The sequence below is a fragment of the Macrotis lagotis genome, chromosome 1 (assembly GCF_037893015.1).
Source record: "Macrotis lagotis isolate mMagLag1 chromosome 1, bilby.v1.9.chrom.fasta, whole genome shotgun sequence".
Taxonomy (NCBI): Eukaryota; Metazoa; Chordata; class Mammalia; order Peramelemorphia; family Peramelidae; genus Macrotis; species Macrotis lagotis.
The window spans coordinates 519,558,302-519,580,098 of NC_133658.1; the positions used below are offsets into that span (position 1 = coordinate 519,558,302).

Consider the following 21,797-nt stretch of genomic DNA (forward strand, 5'->3'; position numbering starts at 1 on the left):
TTCCTTAGGTTTAAATCTGACCTCTGACACTTATTATCTGTGTGACCCTGGGCAAGTCATTTAATCCTGTTTGCCTCAGTTTCCTCATTCATAAAATGAGGTGGAAGGAAATGACAAATCACTCCATATCTTTGCCAAGAAGACCCCAAAAAGGTTATGAAGAGTCAAACATTAGTAAAGGGACATGGGATCAGAGACTACACTGAGAAAACAATTTCACAGGACTTGGGAAGTGATGGCCTCTCTGTCTTCATCAGATTGCCTCTGGAATACTTATCTTTAAGGAGTCACATTTTAGAAAATGAAAAGTTGGGAAGTGACCAGGAAATGGTGAAAAACCCATGAATCAATCATTCAGCATTAAAATCAAGTGTATAGGGGTTTTTTTTTAACCCAGAGAAGGGCCATGAGAGCCTTTTCAAATATCTGCAGATCTCTGGTGTGGAGAAAGGATTGGATTTCTTATACTAATTCCCTAGGGTCAGAACTAGTTAGGAAAAAAAGGGTGATTGAAGAGGCCAAAGGAAAGGAAAAATCTTACAGTTATAAAAAAATTAGCCTTTAGTGTTGCTGGAGAAATTGGTGTCGCCAATTAAGGTTGAGAATTGTTGAAAGTGAAGGTATTCACAACTAGGAATACAAAACAGCAAGCTGCTTGTAAATGGTGAGAGGGAAGGGTGAATAACAGTTTTAGGCTAGACTGCCTAAAGAGGGAAGAAGGAAAGGCCATAGTTCTCCAGTGACCTTGATGGTTCTAGCTTAGAGGGTGTCCATCTTGGTAGGGGGAAGAGAAGGAAAGAAGAGAATTCTCTCTCTGGGGTGCATTTTTTTAAAGATTTTATTTTGAGTTTTACAATTTTTCCCCTAATCTTACGTCCCTCCCCCCACCCCCCACAGAAGGCAATTTGACCGTCTTTACATTGTTTCCAGGGTGTACATTGATCCAAATTGAATGTGATGAGAAATCATATCCTTAAGGAAGAAACAAAGTATAAGAGATAGCAAGATCAGACAATAAGATATCATGGTTTTTTTTCCCTCTAAATTAAAGGTAATAGTCCTTGGTCTTTGTTCAAAAATCCAAAATTCTTTCTCTGGATATGGATGGTATTCTCCATTTCAGACAGCCCCAAATTGTCCCTGATTGTTGCACTGATGGAATGAGCGTGTCCATTGAGGTTGATCATCACCCTCATGTTGCTTTTAGGGTGTATCTGGGGTGCATTTGAATACATTTCCATAGTGGGTTGGAACAAGGGTGACTCTTAGGAAGTGGTTTGGCCAGAACACCTGGCTCCAGGTACTCACCAATACACATGCCACAGGGGCAACCCTCCAAGGAATGACCGAGGCAGTGACGGTCTATGCACTGGTTTTTCTTGTCCCAAAGTGCCTGAACCTTTTAAGCCTAACTTGTCATTTCATCATTTCCTGTGGAAGATGATTGTCAAGCCTGTATGTAATCTAGCATCTAGCTTGACTCACCAGTGAGCATGGCCAAGGTCAAAGGTGAAGGTCAAGAGGAGGAAGTGTTTTTAACAGTACAGACAAGATTTTTTTTTTTTACAATGCAGAAGATTACACAATTCGTTTCCAGTTAGAATATTTCCCATGTCCATAATTCCCTGCATCATTAGGAGCTGGTAGATTTTCCTTCACTGGAGATTTTTATATACTTGCTATATGGTTTTATTATGAAGTTCATTCAATGAGGATTATGTAGTGAAATTAGTGACCTCTCTAGTATAAAAGTAAAAATCTGAGCATTTTGTTCATTACTTGTTTTTCAAGTTCTGCTAGAAGCCTTAAGGTAATTTGAGGTCTGCTTATCCTTGGAGAAATGATGAAAAAGTGCCTGCATACATAACTTTGATAATAGAGTAACATCAGCTAGAAGTGAAATCTATATAGTACAGTATCACAGGATTCTGTCCTTAGACTTGTTTTATTCATTATCCTTCAGCTAATTATGAATGAAAAAGGATCCAAAAAGGATGAGTTTTAATAAGGATAAATGTAAATCCATGGATTTAGATTTTTTTAAAGAATTGTACAAGGAGTAGGGGAGATTTGACTATTTGGGAATTTTGAATGGGCCAACAAGTTCCTGTGATTTTTTTTTTTTACCTGCTTTAATCCAGAAGAAGAAAGGTGGTAGGTCCCCCACTCACCAGATCTGAATTCCTGTAAGTTTGACATTTTAAGATGGACACAGGGAAATAGAAAGTTGAAATGATTCAGAGTCTGGAGAAAAATATGAGACAGACAACACTGTAGTTCTCTTCAAAGGGTAGAACTAAGTCCTGGAAAATTATAAAGATTTCAGTATAAGGAAGAACTTCATTTTTCAAATGAAGAGTTGGGACTAGATCTCTTCCAAGTGTGAAATTCTACCATTCTTTGTGTGTGTTTTTAGGTATAATGCATTTAAGCAATATCTTCATTCCAGTAACTAATTCTCTGTCTGTGGTTTGTAGGTAGTATTTACTTATTTTTCAAAGTGAAAATTCTATTCTGACTTACAGAATGAATTCAGAGGGAAGAACAAAGACTAATTAAAGTAATGATAAAGAGCAGCTAGTTGGTGCAGTGGATAAAAGCACCATCCTGGAGTCAGGAGGACCTGAGCTCAAATCCAGCCTCAGAGACTTAATAGCTATATGACCTGGAGAAGTCACTTAACACCAACTGCTTTCAAATATAAAATAAAATAAATAGTAAAAAGCAAGAATCTCAAGTTGCTTCTGATGTTAGTTGGCAAAATAAACCTATATTGAAATAAGCTGTAGAGATCTTCCAGGTTCTTAGTGAATGGCAAACAAATGAAGTTATTAGGATTTGCTTTAACTTCAGCAATATTTTAACTGACATCTTTCAAACAATTTACTATGGTTGATTTAAATAGAATACAATGGTAGAGTCCTCTATTCTTACCTACTTACACCTTAATACTTGATTAGCATTGTGTAAAGCCATTCAAAATGGTTTATGCTTTGTTGTTTATTTTTATTACGATTAATTGAAGGTCTTTTAGAGCCAAAGACATATGAGGGTCATGCTGGCATTCTGGCTGCTTGAGACTTGTCTGTTGGTTAATTAGAATAGTCCTATATAAAAAATAGATTTTTCCTTTCCTTAAATCTTGCATGATGTGTAAGTATGATTTAATTGTTCCTGTAAACAGAAACAATTAAATTATTATACCTACATCATTATTTTCCTTTTAAAATAGAATAATTTGGTACCTTTTATTTTAACATTTAAATTTTCTTTTAATTTTCTCTCTTCATCCCCTTCCCAGAGAAACCATTCCTTAGAACAAAGACATTTTTTTAAGAAATAGGATGAGCAAAATTGATCAGACATTATATGTGCACTATTCCATACTTGTCAGGTCCTACCACTTTTGTAAAAGATTTGGGGACTCACCATTATTTTCTCTTTTTTTTTTCCATTAAAGATTTTATTTATTTTGAGTTTTATATTTTTTCCCCCTAATCTTACTTCCCTCTCCCCACCTCTCACAGAAGGCAATTTGCCAATCTTTACATTGTTTTCATGGCATACATTGATCCAAATTGAGTGTGATGAGAGAGAAATCATATCCTTAAGGAAGAAAACAAAGTATAAGAGATAACAAGATCAGACAATAAGATATCAGGGTTTTTTTCCCCATAAATTAAAGGTAATAGTCATTGGACTCTGTTCAAACTCCATGCTTCTTTATCTGGATACAGATGTTATTCTCCATTTCAGACAGTCCCAAATTGTCCCTGATAGTTGCAATGATAGAATGAGTGAGTACATCAAGGTTCATTATCACCCCCATGATGCTGTTAGGGTTACAGTGTTTTTTCTGGTTCTGCTCATCTCACTCAGCATCATCAACCATTATTTTCAAACACATCTACCAAATGCTTTGTTGGTAGAATTTTAAGTCAAGCTACATTTGTAGATTAGTCAAGGAATTAATGGGAAGCTTAACAACAAAAAAAGTTATGATTACTGTTGGAGGAAAAAGTAATAAAACAATAAGTTTCATGTTTAAAGTCAAAAATTTATATATTTCCCCTTATGTTCAATAAAGTGCTTAATTTAAAGTTAGGGGGAAAATGTAATCCTTCACTTAGCAATAGTAGGTCCTAACCAAAGAATGGACTTTCTTAGAAGGAAAATAAAAATCACAATTTAAGGGTATTTTTTTTAAAAGCATGTATTTCTAATTCAAAGATATTGAAGGTTTATTAAGTAGTAGATTAGTCTAATAATCTGGTTCTCTTTCTTCTTGACTTAAATACTAATATAAATGGCCAAAGGTAAATCTTTTAAAATGTTTCTATGTTTTTGTCCCCCTTCTTTCCAGATGTCTCTCAATTACTACTTGACTAGATATCTATAAAGAGAAAAGTGTATTTAATATGTAGAAAATTTGACCATAGTGTGACACAATAGTAACAAAGCCTTTTAAGTTTTATTATCTTTAAAAATAATTTAAAAGAATTTATGACACATTTAAGTGTTTTATTGATTTTTTTCATTTTGCCTATTTGGACCTCAAGAATCCTAGGGAATATTTTTAAATACAGCAATTTACTTTCATATATGAGGTAAGTTAATATCCTGTGACAACTGTGTAATATTTTATTTTCTATGACTTCAGTATTAGAATGTATTAGGAAGTATTGATAGACAGTAGAAATTAGGTAGAAATCTAAGACATTTCTAAGAGGCAAGAATGAAAACTTTCTCTGAGTGTTCATTTTGTCACAGGATCAAGAAGAGCAAGAGCCAAAAGAAGAAAGAGTGACACCAGAGCCAGATGACGGAGGCATAGAAGCTAATGATGAACCTGCAGATGAAGAGAGTAAAGCAGTACAAAAGAAGGAAGAGGATATCAAATTGGAGAGCCATAGCACAGTAGAAACAAAAGAAACCCCTGACACCATGGCTGAAAAGGTATTTTGTAAGAACAGGTTACAGATCTCTTTGTTAAGTAGTAGCTATCAAAGAATTTTATTTAAGTTTAGCTTTTAGTTAGCATGATGTGACTCAAGTAACAGAACTTAAATGGCTGCTAGTCTAACAAAGGAAAATTATCTTTCTCTATTAAGTATTGCTTTGTTGGATTTGGGTTAGGTTTTTTTATCTTTTAAAACTTAGCAGCTTTTAAAAGAAAAATATAGAGCATAAATATCAACCCCAAATAACCCAAATTTGCCTTTTTGAACCTTCTAGCCATTGGCCCTAGCTTTCACCTCTAGTGCCAAGCAGGATAAGTGAATTCCTCTTCTATGTAGCAGACCTTAAATATTTGAAGATCAGTGTTACTGACCAAAAAATCTCATTTTAATATCAACATTTAAAATAACATTTATAAATTTTCCAAAAACTATGTAAATTTTTTATATCCTTTGCCCTCACCTTGTCACTGCAGAGGCAGAGGGGAACTGTACAGGACTGCGAGGTTTCTATTTTTTTTTTTTATTTCATGGCCAGAGAAACCATCAGCAATTGATTACTACTAGTGATGAACCTTTCTTTGTAGCCAGATACATTCTTGGGCCAAGATCATTACAAGAAATAAGAGCTCGACTTACTGTTTTGAGCAAGGCATCTAGACTTAATGCACTTTATGTGACTGTCTTTGTAAGCTCTTTCTCAATCTCATGGGGGTGAAAAATATGTTCTTCCTAAAGGTTAAATGTTTATTCATGTCCATTAGTGTTAATTCTAATGCCAATTCTGCTATTTCCCATTTCTCTTGAATTAGGTTTATATCATTCTTCTAAGCTTCACTAATTTGTAAGATAGTGATAATATTTAAACTAGTCTTAAAGGGATGTTGTTAAAGAAAGGGTTTTATAAATTTAATGCACTATTTTTTCTGGGGCTGGTCCTGACCAGGATTTTTTTCTAGTCTCAACTATAGAGTATGGTATAAAGAGCCTAAACTTTTGACACCTTTTAGTTTCTCCTACAATTAAAAAAAAAATCCCAAAACTCTAAATTAGTAAATAATTGCATAATCATTTTGCTTGAATACCTTAAATCCCTAATATTGGCCAGCATGGTGTAGTAGATTATGCTTAGCATTGAAATATAGAGAATCAAGTCCCAGCTTTTAATACTAATTGAGTTTGTGACAATTGGGGAGTTTAACACCCTGCGCTTTAGGGTCTTCATTGATAAAATTAGGAGGTTGAATGCATCTTCTATTATCAGTAGCATTCTCTGATTATGAAATAATTAAATTCAGTGTAATTATTTTTGTTAATAATGGAAAATTTTATTATCAGGACTGTAATACTTTGGCTTATGCTAAAATAAAACTCTTCTTTGAACTCATAAGACTTTAATTTCTTCTAATTCACTCAGTCACAAGATGTGTTAAGATTGTGAAACATCAGTTGTTGATAACATTTGACAAAGTAATATGAGATTGTGAAACATCAGTTGTTGATAACATTTGACAAAGTAATATGATAGTTATATCATTTGTGGCACAGTGAGGACAGCAGCAGATTTGGATTTAGAATTCATATTTGAATCCAGGTCTGTCTATTATTACCTGAAGGGCATTGGATAATTCATTTCAGTTGAGAGGGATGGACTAGATATCCTCTAAGATGCCTTTCCAGTTCTAAATCTCTGATCCTGAGAACCAGTTTACCACAGTCATGTTTAAACATCTCTGCCAAAGATAGTGGCACAAAACAATAATTAGTTTCTAAACATGAAATATTAATAATAGGACAGTAATAACATTATATATATATATAAAATCTTAAAACATAGCAGTTATGTATTTTTATGATTTACTTTACATTTATAGGAAGAAAAAGTTGAACAAGGTGAAGAAGGCATACAGGAAGGCAATGAAAATCAGAAAGGTAAATATTTTCTCTTTTGAGAATTAATTGAAAGTTAGACTTTTAAAGAAAGGATGTTATGACATATATATTGCAGTTGTACCAGGGTTTTATACTTTTCACATTTACTTACTCACTTGTCTTTACAACTGGAAGGTAAGAAATAATTTCACAAATAAAAAAGAGACTCAATGGGATTCTTTCCAAACTCAGTGATATAATCCAGGTCTTTTGGCTCTTATCAACTGAATGTTTCCAATCACCATAGTTTAGAGAAGCAATAGAATAGAATAGAATAGAATAGAATAGAATAGAATAGAATAGAATAGAATAGAATAGAATAGAATAGAATAGAATAGAATAGAAAAATATTAAAGGCATTGGTCTTAATAATTAAGACTTATTTTTATATCCAAGTGCTAACTTTTACCAACTGCATTATCCTAAGCAAGTAACTTAAACCCCAGTTATATGTTTCATCATCTATAAAATGGCAGTAATACTTTACACACCATCTATTTCACTATTTCATCACTTAATTGTGAGGAAAGTGCTTTATAAATGTTAACTGACTATGTCAGTGAGCTCTTTATCATTATGATTATTGTTAAATGCACCCACTTAAAAATTCAAACTATCATCATTCTTGGGTGACCCCTCTGTCTACATTTTTAATGTTTATAACAGCCTTGGGAATGATTATTTTTCCATTCATGCACTAAAAATTAATTTGTATCTGGGACCAAGATAGTAAGACTAAATTAACTTCTTTTACTGACTGAGAGTGAATAAGACTACTTGGCATACTCAACAAATGGCTATTTGGACTTTGCTTAAAGGCCTCTTAATTTCTCCCAGAGTAGCCCAGTCTGTTTTGAATATGTTTATTTGCGGAGAAGATTTTCTTTACATTAAATCTAAATCTCCTCTCTTAACCAATTGATCTTAGTTCTGCCCTCTGGAGTATATAAAAATGTGTCAGTTCTTTGGCTACATGATGTCACTTGAACTACTTGAAGTTAATTTTACCCTTGAGGAACCTGAGACCCAGACCAGTAATTCCCCACATCACCTCCTTGCAATATCTATCCTGTTCACATTCTTTTGGATTCTCTTTAGCACTCTTTAGTTGGCCTCCCTAACAGATGGTGCCCTCAGCTGACCTCTTATACTCCACTTAGGGCCTAGCCAAAGGCAACTTTAGTAGTGTTGTAGACATGTGAAGAGAGAAGGGAATGGTGGGTGTAAGATGTTATGGAGCTACAAACAAAAGAAATCAGTGACTGGCTAAGTGGAGTAAGGGATGGTGAGTAGTCAAGGTTACTTAAAAAATTGACAGACGGTATTGTCAATGTCAGTGGTCTCTTTGAGGCCATTTGGTTGAAGGGAAAATGTTCTTAATGCCAAAGAAAAGGAAGAGAATAATCCACTGAGCTTGACATTGGTGCCTAGCAAAATTGTATAACTTGTTATATGGGTAGAGAAGAAATAGTGATTTAAAAGGGCATGTGTTTCAACATGGTTTCAATAGAGGTAATACCAGACTAATCTCATTCCTTTTTGTGACTGGTTACTAGATAAAGGCATTCTATAGAAATAATTTCCTAGACTTTAGCAAAGCATTTAACAAATCATACTATTATAGAAAAGATGAAAATACATGAATAAAATGAAAGTACAGTTAGATGAATTTAGAATTAGTGAATTTGGAACTAACCAGTTCCAAAGAATAGTCTATTAATGCTATGGGTTTAACATTTAAGAAAGTCTGTAGTAAAGTGATTCAGAAAAATTTCTTCTGCTCTTTAGGTATCAATGATTTGGATAAAGGAATTGATGGCACTCTCGCCTCATTGGCAGATGACAAAAAGTAGAAGCAGTTTGTTAATACAGGATAAGACTTGGGTTTTAAAAAGGTCTTGAGAGAGTAGAATTTTAGAATGTTAAAATTTACTAGGAATAAATGTACAATCTTACATTTGTTCAAAGAATGAACTTTAGAGTTAAATAAACTTTAGAGTTAAAAGTTCGCATTTTATGGGAACAATACCCTGGGGAGTTTAGTGAATTTAAAGGTCAGTATGTATGTATATGTTCTCTTCCATCTAGTGACTCTTGATGCTCTCTCAGCTCTGGGCATTTTCTCTGAGTGTCCCACACACATAGCACTTCCTTCACTGACCTCTCTGACTTCCTTTAAACCTTAATTAAAACCCTACCTTCTCCAGGAAGCCTCCCCTAATGCTTCTTAATTCTAGTGCCTTTTCACCATTATTTCCTATCTATTCTGTATATAGTTTGTTTTGTGTTTGCTTTATTTACATGTTATCATTAGATTGAAAGCTCCCTCTGGATAGGGATATCTTTTGCCTCCTTTTGCATCCTCAGTGCTTGGCAGAGTAACAAGCACATAGTGGTAGCAGTTTAATGAATGCTGGTTGATTAATTAAACTTAAAAAAAACCCAATGCTTAGAATTAAGTGGTCATCAGGACCTTAGGGCTAGGCAAGTTATAGTCTCTCTGTTCACCACCTTGGTCAGTTCTTCAGAATTTTCTGAGATTTCAGGTTTTGTCACCAATACCTTTTGCTATAGTACCTTTTCATGGGGCCAGGTGGATGGCACAGTGAATAGAACTAGAGCATCAGGCCTGGAATTAGAAGGCTTCCTCTTAGTGAGTTCATAAATCTGGCCTCAGACAATTATATGACCCTGGGCAAGTCACTTAACCTGTTTGCCTCAGTTTCCTCATCTGTAAAATGAGCAGGAGAAGGAAATGGCAAATCATTCCAGTATCTTAGCCAAAAAAAAAACCCAATAGGGTCACAAAGAATTGGTTGGGAATGAAACAACTGAACAACAATAATAACCCTTTCCCCAGTAGTATTCTAGTTTGTTACCATCTCATTTATATGTGACGTTTCAGAATTGAGCACAATTTTCCATTTGTGGGCTCACCAGCGTGTCATATATTAATAATAATAATAATAATAATAATAATAATAATAATAATAATAATAATAATAATTTTGGGGAATCATGTCAAATTGATTGCTTTCAGTAGAAATAATAAGTTCTTGCTTCTTTTTAGTGATCAAAAATGTATTTCTAAAGATATAATTCTATTTTAGGAAACACAAATGAACGTATGCCACACAATTCAGAAGTCCCAGAACACTTTCTAATAGTACCAAATAGACTTCTTAAAAAATCACGAACGGTAAGTAAAATTAATTTCTGTTTTGTTGCAGATAAATGAGTATTTAGTCTTTCTTGGTTTCTTTATTCTCCTTTACCTCTGGGCTTTGTGACTTCTAGAGAGGTAAACCGAAGCCACATGTTTTCCCATCTTTTTATAGCGTACAGGCACTGACCATTGAGAAACTACAGTCCTCGGTACTCTATGTAATAAAGTATAAAGTAGTCACAAATATTCTGGAGCTATTGCTGATTTGCTTATTATCCTATATGGAAAGGAAATTTTTCTCTTGGCTTGTGAGCTAGAACAGAACACATATTCAAAAGGTTCCAGAGACTCAATTTTTTCAACCTTGTTCTCCCTGCCTGCCTACATTTGAATGAGGAGGCAAATAAATCTCTCATTAGATTAGTACAATCTTGGTATTTTGCCAAAATTGTTCCAAAGTATGTGTTTATTCTCCCATTCATATTAATATAGTTATATATTAAAATATTATTGAAAACCAAAATTAAAGCTAAGATTGCTTCTGTTAAAGCTGTGATGGAAAGCCCTTAGTGTAGAACTAGGAAAGGAGGAGCCAGGAGGGCAACATGAAAGAAGACTGGAAGTAGAAAGATAGCCATCCAAAAGTATAAAAGCTACCCAGGCAAGCAGAGCCTCTAGTTAACCATCTAATAACATTATCATAGGGAATAAAGAAGTGAAAGTACTTCACTTAAGAATCATGTCTCTTGGGGCAGCTAGATGGTGCAGTGGATAGAACACCGGCCCTGGAGTCAGGAGTACCTGAGTTCAAATCCGGCCTCAGGCACTTAATAATTACCTAGCTGTGTGGCCTTGGGCAAGCCACTCAACCCCATTGCCTTGCAAAAAACCTAAAAAAAAAAAAAATCATGTTTCTTGATTTTTCTAACATTCTCATTTTCTCTAGTAGTATGTATACTTTTTCCCCATTTTGTCCACTGAAGGTCCATCACAGACAGTTCATAACCAGTTTCATTGTACTCAGTTGCACAGGTTCAGAGAAGTTAACATTCCCTTCCAGCTATTTCCTATCAAAACTTCTCATTTAATTTTAATAGTTTGTCAGATAAGTATAATCAACACTGAACAAACCAACAACAACAAAAAACTTTGACATCATTAAATTTTTTTTATTGGTCCTTACACTTGGGGTTACTCTTATCCATGTTAGTTAAGCAACCACTTTTAAATCATAGGTTTAATTAATTACTATCAAATTTCATAACTATTTGGACTTGCTCTTTGACTTTTGGTTGAAATTTCTATCAGCTATACATATCCTTAAGGTATAGACCTAGCTCTTCCCAAGTATCCCCAACTACTGTTTTCCTGTATCCCATGCCTTTGACCCTACTTGTGAGCTGTTTAAAACATCCTTGATAAAATTTATCTTATTTAAAATTTTTCTCCCTCCCTGTCAAACCATCCTTTTCTAAAAAAGTCACTTTAGTTATTCACAATTCTAGCTCTGGCATCATCGATACTTCCCCCAGTCCAAAACGAAACGGTCTTTTTTTCTCAAGTTCAGATTGTTGGATCCTCTTTACAGTAACTCAGATATTTAAGAGCTCATCTCTAGTTCACTGTGTTGACATTTTAATACAGGAAAGTTAACCTTGCCCTGAGATCACTTTTTGCTTAAAGAGCCTTTTGATTTATTACTTTGATTAAAGAATAAGGCCATGCTTGTTTATTACCAAATAAGCAATTATTTTATGATTGTATATTATTTCTGTATTTGAATTGATAGCTTTTCATATTAATATGTGTACTTATTATACCTTAATATTCCCTGTGCTTTTAAAAAATCTCTACAGAATGATGTGATTCCTTAAGTTAATGTTGTAGCCACCCAAAATATTGGTAAGTTATTTGGAGAATAAATAGAGACATGAGGTGCTTTGGGATAGTAGTATTAGGATGTAAGTGAGAATATTACATTTAGAGATGTTGAAAGGTATGCAAGAATTTAATCTAAAAGATAGGCTAGAACAATGAATTGGATCCAATTTTCTAAGTTAAAATATGATAGAGAAGAACTTAAAAACTTCTACATTTTAAAACTGAGGTTCAAAATTTAATGGATGATTATGATATGAAGAAAGACATGCTTAAGCAACAGTTCAATGAAATAAGATATTTTCATGTACTGCAAATTCAATACAAATCAGCAACATGACATGACAAAAAAGTTCATGGAAACTTAGAATGAGGTAAACAGTTGACTCTCAAAATGCCACCTTGGGTCAAAATTCTTATGGTACATTCTGTTGAGCCAGGTGGTGAGTGAGAAAGGTTTTAGATTTCTAGCTCATGAGCTTAAAATGAAAAAATGTGATGAAGATCACCTAACTAACAGTGATTGGTAAAACACATGCACACATATACACATGCATGCAGGTATGTATATATACATATATTTTCCTGAAATTTAACATATATAATCAAAAATGGAAAGATTTTCTATATTTATCTACCAAGTTAGATGCCATGGAGAAGTATCTATATATATAGGAAGAAGAGCAATAGGAAAACTCAGAAATTCAAAATCCAGGAAAGAATTCAATGACAAAACTTAATAACTTCTGATGTTTGTTTATAAATGTACAAAGTGGGTAATAGAGGCAACTTTAGCAATCGTAGATCAAGGGAAAAAATAATCTGATAGATATTACTGATTTTGTGGAATAGGCACATTAGTGGACTTTGATGTACCTTATTTAATATGATAGATAACAAGCAGGAGGTGAGGAGTCGCACCATACGGTAAGAAGATATACTTGCTATATGCAAGGAAACTCAGGGATCATAATGGGGAAATATGATGAACATTTGAGTAAAGATGGTGGAGTAGAAACACAGGTATAATTTTATCTTCAGAGTACCACTTATATAGGGGGCAGCTAGGTGGTGCAGTGGATAGAGCACTGGCTCTGGAGTCAGGCGTACCTGAGTTCAAATCCAGCCTCAGACACTTAATAATTACCTAGCTGTGTGGCCTTAGGCAAGTCACTTAACCCAATTGCCTTGCAAAAAAAAATGAAATGGAAAAAAAAACAGAGTAATACCACTTATACAGAAAAAGGAATGAGAGGAGTTTAGGAAAACTGATAACAAGTCTGAATTTGAAGACATTGTTATAACAGTAATCAGGAGAGACTTCAGTTATCCATGCATCTGATAGTACTCTTGCCAAAACAAAATTTTTTTTTGTCTTAATAATTTATATTTCAAAAAAGTGGAAGAAACAATGAAATTTTCTCACTCCTACTACTTTTCACCAAGGAGATGGTTGATTGCTGAATTAGAAATTGTTGTAGAAAAAATGGAACATTGTCTGTAATACCACTTATACAGAAAAAGGAATGAGAGGAGTTTAGGAAAACTGATAACAAGTCTGAATTTGAAGACATTGTTATAACAGTAATCAGGAGAGACTTCAGTTATCCATGCATCTGATAGTACTCTTGCCAAAACAAAATTTTTTTTTGTCTTAATAATTTATATTTCAAAAAAGTGGAAGAAACAATGAAATTTTCTCACTCCTACTACTTTTCACCAAGGAGATGGTTGATTGCTGAATTAGAAATTGTTGTAGAAAAAATGGAACATTGTCTGACATGATTGGGGGGGAAATAGATATCAGAGAATTTGGGGAAAATATCAATAGGTTCCCATACACTACAACTATTTAAGGGGAATCTGAGGTCACAGAAGGAAATGATCTGAATAGACAGGGGGAAAGATCCCTAAAGAGACATCAAGCAACATAGATTTAAAATAGACACATACAAATATAAGGAATATAAATACAAAATTATATTGTGATCCTATAGAGTCAAGAACTCTGAAATTCTGAATGAGGTAAGGAAATGCTAAGAATAACAAAAAGGGGGAGCAGCTAGATGGTGTACCAAATATAGTACTGGTCCTGGAGTCAAGGAAATCTGAGTTCAAATTTGACCTCAGACACTTACTTACCTTTGTGACCTTGGACAAGTCATTTAAAACCCCATTGCCTTGCAACCCCAACAAAAAAAAACAAAAAGTTGGATGATTTTTAAAAATTATATGGGGAAAAGAAGAGCAGTGATTAGGATGAATAATAAAAGAGAGTAAGACAGAAAACTCAACTCTTAGTTGGTTTCTCTTCCCAAAAATATGGCCTTTGAACTGAAAAGAAAAGAATGCAAATGCCTTCTGTGGAGTTGAGATTCAGGATAGATTGCCATCTTGGTTGGATTTTAGTCATCAGATGTAGACTAATGTCATCTCTGGGTATTACATTTATGATACTAATTTTATAATTAAATCTAAAACTAAGTATTTCCAGAACAGGGTAAAATAATGGTGATGTAAAAGTCTTGCCCTGAGACTTGATTTTTACTAGTTTTAGGTAGAATTGAACATTATCAAATAAGTAGAAACAAATGATGCTTCATATTCTAGGAATATTTCATTCTGGTTTTGCATACTCATAATATTTGTATTCTAAAGATGTGATATAATAATTATAATGCATAATGGAAAGATGTTAGCACATATATGTCATCTTTTTATTCTGTCAGTTCTTTCAGAGTCTTGTCAATTGTCTTTTTTTTTAGGTTTCTCTTTTTAAGAGAAAGTCAACAGGAAGTCCAAAAAATGTGCAGAGTATTCTTGAAGCAAAACCTATGGCTGAGCCACTTGTAGTTGTAGAAGCAAGACCAATAGGAGATCAAGCAAAGGTTGGAAAAGACAGGAAAGATGAAAAGCAAAACCATACAGAACCTTCATCTCCTAATCAGGAGAGAAAGTCAAAGTCATGTACAATTTTATAAATACATATTTATTGTTTGTGGTCTCCAAGCACATGTTGCAATTTATACTTGAAAATAATTATGACTTCTGAAAGAAAGTTGCTGATAATGAACTTTGTACTGTAAGTTAATTTGTTTTCTTGGGGTTTGGACATTGTGACCATGGTATTGGTATTTATTTCTACTGATAATACTAGTATAAGAAGTACACTCAGAAAATCTTATTAAAGTGTTGTTGGCCTTAATTGTTCAGTGTTGTAATAAAAATATATTTTTATGTGAAAACTGAATTCAGACATTTAATAATTTTTACTAAGCAATTTTTACTTTACAGTTCTTGAAACAATATTTCAAACTCAACAGAGTATCTGCTACTTTTTTGCATTGTTTAAAAAACAAGCAAAATTGTTTTTAGTGAGTATATTTTAATAATTTCTGGGGCGTTACCCTCTTAGGAATGATGATAGGAATAAAAGTTGGAGGGACACTTGCAGCTATTGGAAAAATCAGTACAGATTTAAATTTATTGACAACACTGTAATTTTATAAATTGTCATTTATAAGTGCTGATGGAAGCAAAATTTATTTACACAGCTGCTAATGTAAGTAGCCTAGTTTTATAGAAAAATCTGTTTATGTAGTTTCATTGTTTACATTTCCTTTTATTTTTGATTCATTGGTTTGAAATTTTTCTATTATTAAGACCAAGTAGCCCAACTTTGAATTTTTAGACTTGCCCTTTTGTGATAGTCAAACAAGACAGTGATGGTCATTTTAACCTTCTGTACAATAGATACTATGACTAAATAAATCACAATGGCAGTCTGCATCAATCATTGTGGTATAGAATGCTAAGAATATCCATACCACCTACAACAGAAAAGATTATGCAATAGGGCTCTGTACATTAGAAATACACAATATATCTAAAGACTATGCAGTGGATTCTGTTCATTACCCTTTAATGACTAGACTGTTTTGTTCTTATATTGAAATTACTGTCACTTACTAAAGCAGTGGAAAAGATATTTTACTTATTAAATTCTTGTTCATCATATAGACATTACCACAGATCAGGTTAAGATTTGAGATAACCACTTCCATTGTCCTAACTTTAGACTTCCTTGAAGATAACCAACATTGCTAAATTGCTCAGAGACATTTGCCCTGGGCCAAAGCATTCCTCAGAGTCATGGTTTCTAGGTCTCATCAAAATAAAAAGCCTCTTTTCTTCCACCCCTTCTCCAATTCCTGCTCTGGTTGGGTAGGGGAATGTATTATTATACCACTGTACCATCCTAGCTATATGCAAATCTCATACAGAATGGTGAAGCACTTCTCTTTCCATGTAGATACTACCACCAATACTATCACACCACCTTATTAATAAGGTAATATGTCGTAAAATACAGGGTAACTTTTTTGATTTCTTTAGATTAAAAAAGTTTTGGCAGCAGACCCTGTTTGCTGTCTTTTTAATTTTCCCCCCATTTCCATTCAGGTGATATCTTAAATACAAAGATATATAATTCAGTGGTTCCTCCAAGGAGATGTCATTTGGACCCAAACTCGTTCCCTTTGTCTCCCCACCACACCTCTTCTTGCCATAACATGGAAATTTTGTAATAGTCATCTATTCCTTTGAGGAGAATTCTAATTTTACCTAATGATGAATTTCTAAAATTCCTGGTGACTTGCTTGTTGCAAATACAGCACCACTATTATGGAAATGCTTATATGTGCTTGCTCTCTCTCTCAAAACACATACATACACACAAAGTGCGATTCCAATACAAAAAAAGATTCAGGATCCCAGAAAAGACTAGGGAAAGGATTAAATTAAAGATTTTAGTAAAAGAGGGCAGAGGGTCATATGGTTATCAAGTAGATAAATAACACAGCTTTATTAGAGGAAAAGATAACACACCTTTCTCAAGTGTGCTTTGAGGCAGAATATAGTAGCCAAGATATACCTACATTGTAAGCACACTAATGGGACTATTTGGTAATAAAAGCACTAAGAAGATTGTATCTCCTCTGAAATATGCTTACCTTGAATTTGTAATTTGAATTTCGTTATCTGACTTCTGAAGGAAATTAATTTCAGGAATATAGGGCAATAAAAATGCTAGACTGTTATTTAGAGTTTTAGAACCACTTTCTATATAATTTAAACTTCCAAATGATGAAAAGGGGACATTTGAACATAAAACTTTTAGTGAAACCAACTTGTTTTTGCAATTTTTCTTTTTTTATGAGGAAAAAGCTCATTGTTAGAATTAATCCAACAGAATTGTCAGATCCTACTGATTGCAATAATAAAAGGGCTTGCCATTTATTAATACTTTTCAAGTTTAAAGGCTCATTTTATGCCTAAAATTTCCAATGTTTATATCTAATGATTGGTCTGTCTTGTTTAGTAACAATACTCTAAATTTTCCATGATTCAATATTTTGATGGTATGTGACCTCAATGGTGATACTCCCTGCATTGTAAAGCATACCTACCCTCATCATGTGCTTATTTTGCATCATCCCATAATAAAGCACTGAAAAGTAAATTTGCTATATCTCTTTTTAAAGGTCATTAAAGGCATGAATACTAACACAGCACACTTTAGGCACATTTTTAAATACTAAGAAATTAATATTTGTGCATAGGATATTTTGCTTGTTTTCTGAGCAGTCTTGTATCCATCTAAAAGTATTCAATGAAAATGGCAAAGAAAAAACTAGGAGGCTTTAACATATGAAGAAAGAAATATATATGCTTGGAAGAATACTTCAATCTTTGAGCGCAATTCTCTAGCAAAGTAATTATAGTTGTTTGTAATGTTAGTCCTTTTGGATTGACAGTAAAACATTCCATTATTCTAGTGAGATTCTCTTAAGTGATATTTAAGTGGAAGCACTTCTATAATGCTGAGAATTGTACTCCTGACACTTGCCTTAAACAAATGCCAGTATTCACTCCATTAGTACTGTTGTCCTTAAGTTCTTTGCAATGTCCCACAAACCAGGGTATGTAGTCAATATTAAATGTAAAAATTGCTTCTCAATTTGAATTTAGGTTTTAACTAGATTATTTTTGTTGCTTTTTTTTCCCTTTCAAATTGTAATAAACATTCAAAAGTCAGGTCTCTTCCTGCTCCCAAACCATATTTTCCAACATATTTTCTCTCATAGGGAAGCAACAGCATATCAAAGTGTATAGGCTTATTTAATACAAGGACAATAAAAAATATATTGGAAAACATGGTTAAGGTATGTGGAATGAGAGCAAAGATTCAGGCAACACAGAAGCCATATACCTACACATCAGTATTTTCCTTGAAGAAAGTAATGGAATAAACATGACATGGTAAACACCAAGTGATGTCAACAACAGCAAAATATGAACTTGATCAAAAACAAGACAGTAAATGACATTGAAGTAGGAATTGTCCTTGAATCAGCTGTGTAGTCATACATTTAATAAAATGAACAAAGACCAGAAGAATCAAAAATTAGAAAAAATTATATGCACTGCTCAAATCTGACTCCTGTAAACAAGCTTCTCATACTAAAAATGAAAAGTGGATGAACATTGAAAAAAGTTTCTTGGGCATCTAAGGTAGCACAGTGGATAGAGCACCAATTGTGGAGTCAGGGACCTGAGTTCAAATTCAGTCTCAAGACACTTGATAATTTGTGACCTTGGGCAAGTCACTTAACCCTATTGCCTCACAAAATTAAAAAAAAAACTTTTCATGTTAAAAACATGAGAAATAAATGATGGAAAGGATATTGACCTATTTTATAGTAATTTTACATGGAAGTTGAACTAATGAAAAATTCTATTACAATAACAGCCTAAAAACATTTAGAGGTGTAACATGGAATGGTGGAAAGCATACTGGCTCTGAAGTCAATAGATTTGGATTCAAATCATGCCTCTTCCTACCTGTTTGATCTTGGACAATTACTTGGGAATCAGTTTCCTCACCAATAGAATGAGAAATTTAACTAGATATGACCTTGAATTTCCTTCTAGATGTAAAGAGATGATACTTCTTGCCAAACAAATATGTGCCAATCTGGGGCAACAATGGTTTTGGATAAAAACTTGTTTATAAAATCTTACAGGGAAGAATGGTGAAAGATCAGCATTGCTTCCCTAAAACAGAATAATGGTGGTGGGGGGGAATAAACTAAAGACTACTTGGTAAGAGAATTACATAATGTCATCCTGAGGCATTTAAAGTTGAAACCAGAAGAAGGAATATAAATTATTCAATATTCTCAATAGTGGAGTTATCACATCAGTTCTGTAAAACATAAAGGCAAAAACATGTTTGCTTCAAGAAACTTGTCTTCTAATAGATGGAAAGAACACACAAATATATGCATAAAGCTTAAATGAAGACTATTTCAGAGGGAAAAGACTGCAGGAAGACCAGGAAAGAAGGCTAGTGGTGTTGGATCACAGAAGGAAAAAAATGGAAAGTTCAGTCTGAGCCAGGTTGCAAAGGGGATTTTATTTCATCCTAGAAAGTTCTTCCTCTTGGTAGTATAAGGAGATACTGGAATTTATTCCTTGCAGCTTGCTTCATTTTGGGGGCCTTTCGGCGACAACCTCACTCCTGGAGGGGACCTGAGAATAAGGAGTCAAGCCACACTGCCTTATGCCTCAAGCTCAAATTTATTACTGCTTAGCTTCTAACATATATACTGTTAGGTCTTCTGGGGTAGAACAAAGGAAAATAAGGAAATGGGGGGTGTGTAAAGCAGGGTCTCCGTGCAGCATTTGCATCACAGGATAACGGGGTACATTAGGGGGGAGGTAGTTAAACAAAGCTGTGCTTTGTACCCTTGGGCTGTGGGGCAGAAAGACCAGCTCCCAAGGACTCCAGCACACCTTATCTCTCAGGGCAGCATGCCAGCTCCTGAGATTGTGTCCAGGTGACGGTTATTTGGAAATGACCTGTGTCATGGCCGTTAGAATAGCCTGTGTTCCCACATCTCCCCCCTTATTTTTCATTAAGGGCCGGGAGGACCTGGATAGTCATGGCGGAGCCGATAAGGGCTTTTGTGGTTCTACACCAGTTAATCATAGAGCAGAGGAGGAGGAGTAGACAAATAAGAATGAGAACCTCAAGAATAATTTTAGTTGGGGAAGGCCAGCTAAAAAAATCGTGCAAAAATGTGTCTATGGAATCACTATCTAGTCGTGGTCGGATGACCGTGTCATTAAGGTGTAGGACCTTATATGTCACGGTGAGCAGGGATTGCAATTGGGAGTCTCACGGGGAGGAAAGCTACCTATTGAGAAGAGTTTGAGCATGGGAAAGATTTTTCACGCGGAAGGGTGTTACACAAAAGGAAGTTTATCTTGCATAGGGGGGACTCTGTACCTTAATGGGGGCGCCTCAGCCACATCTATATCATCATAAACACTGAGCTGGGAACCGAGGTGGAAACGCGTAGTGGCCTCTGCAGAGTCCAGGGGATCTGTGGAAACCAGAAGCGGGGGAGAGTGTCCAGAGTCAGGGAGAAAAAGACAGGGAGGGGTGTGTGGGGTTTGGGGTCATTAGGTAATATTAGGTCCAGGGTACAGTGTTCTGAAATCCTTGGGCCAGTATACACCAGTACCATTATATCCCCGTAGCCTTCCGGCTGGGAATCTTTGATCAGAGGAGTCAAAGGTGAAAAGGTCCCCTTGGAATGAACGGGTTAGTGGGACCCAGTACAGATGTGCAAGGAACCAGTTAAAAGTGAAACCAACAGAACTGGAAATGTTGAGTCCTGGGCAAAGGCGTAGCTGCTTGTTCCTCCGGTGAGAGTGCGGGGAGGCCCACATTTCCACTACTGGCAAAGAGCAGGGAAGAGACGCATCATGACCTACAGGTTAAAGGATGGGGGGGGATGGGATAAGTGCCCACCAAGGGGTGTTCAGCAGGAATAGCATAGTAATAAGGAGTTGGTGAAGTGACAAATTTCCTATGGTATTAAAGCTCATCCCTCTTTGCCAAGGTGAGGAGCTCGTCCTGGAGTGCTGTGGGAGGTTAGGGGTATCATCTCCTGCCCCTCTGCCCTCTGCATCTTGGGTCTCATCTATTGTTGTTAAGCAACATTCTCTGCATCTCTTTGGTCAGGGCTGCTATACGGGGCATCATCTTGACGTCGGATCAGATGGTGGGGAATCCACAGCCGGGTGGTGCAGTCTGTGGGGGGAAAACACAAGCAAACCCTCTCCCTTGCGGACCCCGCTCCATTTGTTAGAAATAGGATCCTTCCAATGAACCATGGGCAAAGGTGTGGCTGGGAAAAGGGCCCCCCCAATGTTTAAAGGTGGGGGGAAACCTTCCAGAATTGAAAGTCAGGAAGTTCATAGTAAAGAGGGCCCTGTGCGGGGCAATTTTCAGGCTACACCAGTTGTGGGCATCATTGTCTTTTTGTTTTAGGAGGGTATTCTTTAATGTGCTGTGTGTTCGTTCGATAACTGCCTGGCCTTGTGGGTTGATATTAAGCAGGAAGGCCTGAGCGAAAGGTTTGGGCTTGGGGGGCAATTGCACCCCAGCAAAAATCTCTCATCTGTCAGGCATCTGTGAAATCATTAGTTGTTGGCGAGGGGGCCGGGGGGAGGATGTTTTGGGGGAGGCTGGATCCAGCTGTCTTCCCAAGGCAACTCAGGATAGAGACGAGGAGGCTTTGGGGGGGTGGTTGTCGGGTGGGAGATCCGGGAGGACTCAGGAGGAGGGGGGGCTAGTGTATTTCTCATAGGTTTGGGTGCCCTCATCGCAAACCTCAGTGAGGTGGAACGGTTCTCTCTGCCTTTGGTTTCTCTGCGTCTAAGGCTGACTGCAAAATGTTTTGAGTTTCCTCCTCCCTTCTTCCTGAGAGGCAGGCGTGTATTGCAGTGAC

General features: G+C 35.4%; 1 protein-coding gene across 7 annotated transcripts in view; it reads left to right on the forward strand.

The window, feature by feature from the left end:
- RPGR (retinitis pigmentosa GTPase regulator) overlaps positions 1-16,624 on the forward strand; it is a 76,992-nt gene extending 60,368 nt beyond the window's left edge. For all 7 annotated transcript variants that reach the window (XM_074214187.1, XM_074214188.1, XM_074214186.1 and 4 more), the window contains 4 exons: positions 4,771-4,956; positions 6,833-6,890; positions 10,001-10,089; positions 14,700-16,624. In XM_074214187.1, the coding sequence (XP_074070288.1) occupies positions 4,771-4,956; positions 6,833-6,890; positions 10,001-10,089; positions 14,700-14,915 (549 nt within the window). In that variant the 3' untranslated portion in view covers positions 14,916-16,624. The remainder of the gene's footprint in view (positions 1-4,770; positions 4,957-6,832; positions 6,891-10,000; positions 10,090-14,699) is intronic.
- Positions 16,625-21,797: the final 5,173 nt, after the last annotated feature.